The sequence below is a fragment of the Peromyscus leucopus genome, chromosome 17 (assembly GCF_004664715.2).
Source record: "Peromyscus leucopus breed LL Stock chromosome 17, UCI_PerLeu_2.1, whole genome shotgun sequence".
Classification (NCBI taxonomy): domain Eukaryota; kingdom Metazoa; phylum Chordata; class Mammalia; order Rodentia; family Cricetidae; genus Peromyscus; species Peromyscus leucopus.
Window position 1 is genome coordinate 53,182,258 of NC_051077.1, and position 7,736 is coordinate 53,189,993.

At 54.5% G+C, this 7,736-nt stretch overlaps 1 protein-coding gene across 1 annotated transcript in view; it reads right to left on the reverse strand.

Moving 5' to 3' along the window:
- Positions 1–2,246: 2,246 nt before the first annotated feature.
- Positions 2,247–7,736, reverse strand: part of Smim7 (small integral membrane protein 7) — a 5,527-nt gene continuing 37 nt past the window's right edge. The window contains exons 1-5 of the mRNA XM_028893493.2: positions 7,709–7,736; positions 7,579–7,620; positions 6,912–6,964; positions 3,377–3,467; positions 2,247–2,934 (exon numbers count right to left, since the gene is read on the reverse strand). The exon at positions 7,709–7,736 is cut by the window's right edge and continues 37 nt beyond it. Of these exons, the coding sequence (XP_028749326.1) occupies positions 2,919–2,934; positions 3,377–3,467; positions 6,912–6,964; positions 7,579–7,620; positions 7,709–7,734 (228 nt within the window). The 5' untranslated portion in view covers positions 7,735–7,736 and the 3' untranslated portion in view covers positions 2,247–2,918. The remainder of the gene's footprint in view (positions 2,935–3,376; positions 3,468–6,911; positions 6,965–7,578; positions 7,621–7,708) is intronic.

Consider the following 7,736-nt stretch of genomic DNA (forward strand, 5'->3'; position numbering starts at 1 on the left):
GAGGAGGGAGGGAGGCTGAGGAGAGAGGAGGAACAGAGTTGAACACGCCTGCAGGCTTCCATACCCTATTTAAGGCTAACCTGTTTCAGAGGGGGAGGAGCTGGCATTGCAGCAGAGTTTTGCCATATGTGGCTGGAAACGATACAGCTGAGAAAGCCTCTATGCAGTCCTAAAAGCTGGGACCACTGAAATCCACAGAAATATAAAGATGTCTGAAAACTATTTGTAGTCAGTGCTCTATCAGTTTATCAAAACTGCGTTAATCAATGCTAAAACTCTGAACTGAACCTCCGAAGTTACATCTGAAACCTGTTTATCCTGTACTATGAAGTCTGTGAACGAGGCGAACCTGTCTGTATTTTTAACAGGAAACTTAACTAATGAGCTACCAAGGTGGTTCTAGCCTTGGGGATTGGGGGCGGGGGTAGCTGTTAAACTGGTAAATCTATCATACCCTAGTCATCAAACACCGGCAGATCTGGGAAGGATAGATCTCTCCCGAGTAAGCAGGAGTGAGACAGCCTCCTGCTACCTAGGCAGCTTTCCAGGTTTCTCTGCAGTCACTGGGGACAGAGGTCCCAAGGCAGTTATCAGCCTTCAGCTGCCAAACCCAGAAGATCTGACAGACTTTCCTGTGGAGTAGGAATAGACCGGCCTACCTTGTCTTGGCAAAGCAGGGCAATCAATTCCCCAGTGTCCTGCTTGTCCACAGTCTGGACAGGGTCTCGGCAGCAGTCAAGGTACAAAGCAGTTTTCTGCTCTATGGTTGGCATTGCTACATTTATTGTTTTTGTTTTGTTTTTTGGTTTTTCGAGACAGGGTTTCTCTGCGTAGCTTTGCGCCTTTCCTGGAACTCACTCTGTAACCCAGGCTGGCCTCAAACTCACAGAGATTCGCCTGGCTCTGCCTCCCAAGTGCTTGGATTAAAGGCGTGCGCCACCACCACCCGGCTCAGGCAGGACTTTTTAAACAGAAAGACACACAAAAGTTTCCTCAGGAAACCACTGTCAGATGACCAACTTAAAAATCCTGAAATAAGCCAGGAGGTGGCGGCGCATGCCTTCAATCCCAGCACTCAGGAGGCAGAGCCAGGCGGATCTCTGTGAGTTCGAGGCCAGCCTGGGTTACAGAGCGAGATCCAGGAAAGGCACCAAAGCTACACAGAGAAACCCTGTCTTGGGGGAAAAAAAAGTTTACAGTGTAGAAACCATAGATATAAAAGCTTTTTTTGGAGTGAGGAAGTTGAGTGAAAATGAGGTCTGCGGGCCGCCAGAGCCATGTGGAGAACACAGGCGGCTGGAGCTTAAGCTGTGGGTCTCCCAGTCTGTTGGGGGAGGGGAGTGAACGGGACAGACAAAGAGAAGGATCTATTATGGGAAGAATTCACACACGGCCAGACCAAGCGCCAGGGCAAAGTGGGCACCCTTCAGTGGGCCCTGCCAAGGTGTGCCACTAAGAGAAAACCGCAGGAACAGCAATTAGTGCACTGGGAAAACTGGGAGATGATTAAGCGAAAGGTCATCTTAGAGCGAAGACATGAGAGCAGGTAGGTGAACACTGAACAGGGAAGGGGGAAGGCAAAGGCCATAACCCTGGATGGGAGTGCTCTAACCAACGTATGTTGTGAGACAGCCCAATTTGGATACATTTTGTAGGAGACACCCCAAGGGTGTCTGGGAACCAAACTTGGACCCGCAAGTACCCATTCCCAAGCCTTTAGCTGAAGAACAGAGGGTACAGAACCATGTCTGGCTCTATAAACCTACATCCCGAAGTAGTGTGGGATTGCCTCTGTGCAGAGGGTCTCCCACATAAAGGAACCCCACGGGGCAGGGGCTGTCCCTGCTCTGGGATTGGGTGGAGTTACCTGGTGCTGCTGCAGCCTTGGCAGGTGATCTGGAAGCCTTTGACCCAGAAGAGGTCAAAAGACTCAGAAGAGATCCTGCCTCTCTTATAGGCTTTTGGCTTGGGAATGGGCGACGTAGCGAGCAAATGTTGGTCTGGTGTGGCAGAAGCAGGGTGGAAAGGAGAGTGGCTTCCCACGTTGCTGGGGGATCAGGGGATACGCCCACGTGACTGGAGACCAGCGGGGAAGGCCCAGCTCTTCCAGGTTTCAGCACCAGAGGATAAGTATTTTGAGTCCCTAGTAATGGGTTTCTCTGCCAATGCAATAAGCCAAATCAAGGCAAGTCACTAAGACCAGTGAAACTAAGCTCTGCCAACATCAGCAATAAAGTCACAGTCACTGAGCAATGATGGAGGGTGGCCCCAAAGTCACTTTATTAATAACCGGCTTGAAGCACAGCAAAGTGTCTGCTAACTTGTTCCAAAGGCCTCTTCCAGAGAAGCCAAACATGTCACCCAGACCCTTTGTGGCTAACAGCTTAGGGTCTAAAGATGGGCAGGGGACCAGCTCCTTCAAGTCCTGGGGTGACTTCGGCTGTCCCAGGTAGACCCTGTCATAGTGGGGAGGCATTTGGAAGCAAGACTTCGCTGGCCCTGTCAGGTCTACCAGCACGGACCCTGCTGTGCAGAAGAGGCTGCTCCCGGTCACAGCCAGCCCTGCATCCAGTGCCTGATCACATCGATTGAGAACAGTCCGTACAAATCAAACTACAACCACTGACAAGTCAACCCAACAGCCCAGGACAGGTTTCTGGAGGTGCTGGAGAGGCGGGATGCCAGGACAAGTGAACGATTAGGTGTGTCCTCCTCCTGAGGAGCATGGCCTTGTCCTGGAACCCCAGAGCACAGGCGAACTGTAGCTGATGGGGGTCAGGTGGCTGGGAAGTGGACATTCTCCACCCAGATGAGTTCCAGCCTTCTGGGGAAGTCTCTGGTTTTCCGGTGAGAAACATTCTTGAAGTCATCAGGAACAGACACGGAGCCTCGACGTCCAGCAGGTGAGCTCTGGGTTCTCAGGAGCCGAACAGTCTGGAAAGTCAGGGAGGAAAATGGCCATGAGGATGGGAAGTGGCTGCTGAAAAACCCCAGCCCACGCTGAGTGTGGTGATGCATACTGGCCATCCCAGCACTCTGGAGGCCAAGCAGGACCACACTCAAGACCAGCCTGGCCCATACAGCAAGGCACTGGCTAGCCTGGGCTACATAGCAAGGCACTATCTCAAACACACTGTTGGGATTATATTCCATGATCATCACCTAGATTCATTTCGAGAGGACTCAGCAGGTAAAGGTACTTGCTTTCAAGCTTGACTACCTGGGCTGGATTCCCAAGACCCACAAAATGGATGAGAGAACTGACTCGCAGAAGCTGTCCTCTGACCTACACACACACACACACACACACACACACACACACACACACACACACACGCAGTGAAAAGGTCAGGAGCACCAGCAGGGCGGGACTTACACAATCATGCAGAGCATCATGAACACATTCCACAGGGCGATGAAGATCCGGAAGTACCTCAGGCTCAGTAGGAACTCCCGGATGTTGTCTCCTGTAAATCCAGAAAGCATGGTTCAGAAGGCCATCACGGCAACGCCAATCCCCAAACCTCTGATTGGTGCTGGAAAGGGCATGTGACTTAAGTCTGTCCAATAAGAGTCTGACCTGGGACATGGGCTCTAGTTATCAGGCCCGGGTGTGCTAGACTGAGAACTTGCCAGCTCTGGGCTGGTATGGGGCAGAGGGCAACATGAGCCCTGGAACCCAGCACCAGACAGCATTTTCTCTGTGTAGTTTTGGTGCCTGTCCTGGATCTCACTCTGTAGACCAAACTGGCCCCGAACTCACAGAGATCCATCCGCCTGGCTCTGCCTCCCGTGTGCCACCACTGCCCAGCTTATTTAGGTTTCTCAGTGTGGTATGAGAGGTCCTGGAACTCACTCTAGCCCAGGCTGGTCTCAAACTCACAGTGACCTGCCTGCCTCTGCCTTCCAAGTGCTGAGACTGGGAGCCGCCACCACCACCACCACCACCACCAGCAGCAGCAGCAGCTATAATGTTGACTTCTTTTACACAGCAGAGCATGTTCAAGTCAGAGGACAGACTGCAAGGGTCAAATCTCTCCTACGATGGGGGACCTGAGGATTGAACTCACGCTGTCTGGACTGGTAGCAACTGCCTTTGCTGGCTGGGCAATCTCAGCAGCCTCTGTAAATTGGTTTTTGAGACTGGGTCTCAGTACAGGGCAGAGGCTGGCTGGGAGCTGCCTGAATTGCCTTCCACCAGCTAAGATCACAGATGCCCATCACCTGCCCTGATTTTGCAGGATTTTGTTTGGCTTTCCTTTGTTTTGGAGACAGGGTTATCATGTAGCTCAGGCTAGCCTTGAACTCACTCTGTAGCTGAGGATGACCTTGAAGTCCTGATCCTCCTGAATCTTCTCTCTAAGCACTGGGCTGACAGGTGTGTGCCACCACACTCAACTCACTGTTTTCATGGCCCGACAACAACTTCCCGTTTAAATGGGGGAAAAATACCAAAGCATGTTTTGTGAGACACAGCCCAGGCATGTTGGCACCTGTCTGTAACGCTAGCACTCACCAGGACCACCAAGTTTGAGCATAACCTGGGCTATATGAGATGTTGCCTCAAAAAATTCGAAACAACAAAGTGAGTCTACAGACTGACTTCTAGAACCTTCTTCCAAGTCTGAAGTCACTCACCCTCCCTGTTTCTCCAGAATCAAAATAACTGGTGATTGGGTGATCTATAAGGTGACCCCAGGGCAGACCTGAAGGCAGGGGCTGTCCGTGAACAGCTGGCAAGCAATGCAAAGCTGGAACTGTGTGCAGCCACCTGCCACCCTCGGCCTGGGCGCCCCCCACTCCTCTCTGAGTGCAGGCATTACCACGGCACCCGCTTAGCAGCCAGCAACTGCGTCTGTCTGTCTGCAGTACTGTCTGTGTATCGCACCACTGTGACGGGGACAGGAGAGTACCAGTGAGCGAAGCCCAAATCCTTGTGCCAGGCTGTTGGGGTGGCTCAGTGGCTCAAGGTGCTCAGATGCCAGCCTGGTGACCAGATGTCAACCACAGGAGGGACCCACATGAACGTAGAAAGGAGAGATTCCAGTTTTCATCTGAGCTCCACACAGGGCCACAGCACAGGGGAGGGGTGTGTGTGCGCGTGTGCACTTTAAAAAAGAAGAAAGCCTGCTCCTCCCAAGCAGGATGGTCCCAGTGGGCCAGCCCATGGTTCCTCAGTTCAGACATGGACACCTGCCCAGAGACGCTCCAGGACATCTGGGACATGGGTCTGTCGAGCCTCTGGGGCAGCTGGTGGGAAGGCCTGGGTGTTGGGGAGAAGCACACCCACAGAGGGAACCCAGCAGCTGAAAGGCTGGCGGCAGCAAGTTTAGCTCCGCCCTCCTGCAAGAGTGCTCTGGCCGTCCCGAGCTGTCAGCCCGTCCCGAGCTGTCAGCCTGCGGCACACCCACCCTCCTGTGTGAACGCATGGCTGGACCGGGCCAGGGCCTGGCTCACGTAACACAGCCACTGAGGTGAGCCGCTTAGGGGGTAAAGGCATACGCTACCAGACCTGGAACCGAGTTCAGTCCCTAGCACCCCACTGGAAAGAGACCCCTACGGGATGTCTTCTGACTTCTATATGTGAGCCCCGCCACACAAAAAATAAATATTTCTAAAGCTATGAGAGACAGCCGGGCGGTGGTGGCGCACGTCTTTAATCCCAGCACTCGGGAGGCAGAGGCAGGAGGATCTCTGTGAGTTCGAGGCCAGCCTGGGCTACAGAGAGAGTTCAGGACAGCCAGGGCCACACAGAGAAACCTTGTCACGAAAAACAAAACAAAAAATTTTCCAAAGACAAAAACACACAGCCACTGGGGCCCTCGAGACGGCTTGGCAGGGAAGGGCGCTTGGCACCAAGCCTGGGGACCCGAGTTTGATGCCCAGGACCCACATGACAGAGAGAACGGACCTCTGCAGCGGTCCTCTGCATGACAGATGACAGGACACAAGCGCTCCCGCACACACACATAAAAGTAGAATCCTGCTCTTAGGCACGCACGGGTGCCAGGCAGGGTAGGCAGAAGGGCCGCTGGGAGGACAGCATGTGGGGGAGGCAGAGGCTCCAGACGGGGTCCAGGTGCTGTTACTCCACTGATGTCAACCGCAGTCTGACCATTCCTAAGCTCCAAACTGTCCAAACTCCCTGTCACTACAACTCGGATTGCGACCAGCCAAGCCCAGCCCCGGGGCCTGATACAGCCCACCCATGGAGGGAAGGGGAGATGCAGCTTCTCAGCGATGGACGGGGACAGACAAATGGACGGATGGGTCAATAGGAGGATCAACTGGGTGGATAGGAGGGTAGGTGGGAGGGTGGGAGAGTGGGAGGGTGGGAAGATGAATGGTGCTTGCCCAGCATGCATCGGACCCTGGGCTCCATTTCCAGCACCTGATAACCAGCAGCAGTGACACGGACCTGTAACCCCAGCACTCAGGACGTACAGGCAGGACCAAGAGCTCGAGGCTACTTTAGGTTACAAATAAAATCGAGACCAGCCCAGGACACACGAGATTCTGCCTCCATAAAGAGAAAAAGAAAAGGAAAACCCAGTTTCCAGCCCTGACTCTTGCCTCTTGCCCCTACCAACCTCAGGCAATGCTCCATCGTGACGGCACTGGCCAGCCACCGAAAGGGCCCTGCCACGCCCCATCCACCTGCTTCTGCAGGACCCCCCCCCCACGGGGCAGGACCACTTCCTCTTACACCGTCAGAGCGGCCAGCTCAGTGGCTGGCAATACCGTGGGCACGCCTGTCACTCCAGCACTTAGGAGGGCACTCGGGGCTCCTCCAGACCACTCTCAACAACAAAAGGAAGACGACAGAAAAGCACAGGCTGTGAAAGCGAACAGGGAGCAGGAACCTGACTGTGCATGTGTAGAAGGCAGGACGACATGGAAGACATGCTTACCTGTGCTGGGTTCCCTCGACTCCTCCCCGAAGCCTTGCGTGTCCTTCTTTTTCCTATAAAGAACAGCAGGTGACGTCCACGCGCGTGGAACAGAAACACCACTGGGTCTCCTGACCCTGACACCCAGCTCAGAAGGCCATGACCTGCCCCCGACCTGCTGTGTGACCTGGGGCAGTGATACACCCCTCTGAGGGACACTACCAACCCGCCCATCGGTCACAGCTGGGCGTGCAGCCAGGGCTCATCCGAGTGGCCACTATGGATGCATTCGTGAGGGATGAGCCCGAGGCGCTTTGGAGGTGCAAGCAGGACACCCCAGGTACCGAGGGTGCAGATTTTTTTCTTTAATATTAATTTGTGAGCGAGAGGAATGAGTGTGCCATGCGACAGCACTTGTGTGGAGGTCAAAGGACAACCCACAGGAGTCGGGTCTCCTCTTCTACCACGCAGGCTCCGGGAATCGAACTTAGGGCCATCTTCAGGCCTAGAGTACAGATTTAAAGTCCCAAGGGCGGCGCGGAACTGTCAAGGCCTTGGGAGGCAGCACGGAGGCGTGGCCAGAGGGAAGGCTAGCGGGGCGGGGCCCGCGCTCGGGGCGGGGCCAGCCGTGACCTAAGGCGTGGGTGGAGCCTGGACGTGGAGACACCGCCCAGCGCGGCCTACTCACAGTTTAAAGTTGAGAACAGCCCCGGCGTTCATCAGCAGCGTCCTGTGGAGGGACAGTCACGGTCACTATGGCCACCCCCGGCCCGCCCGGCTGTCGCCTCCCAGCCTCTGACACCCCTCACTCTCATTACCCAAACAGCAGGATGTCTCCGATCATCC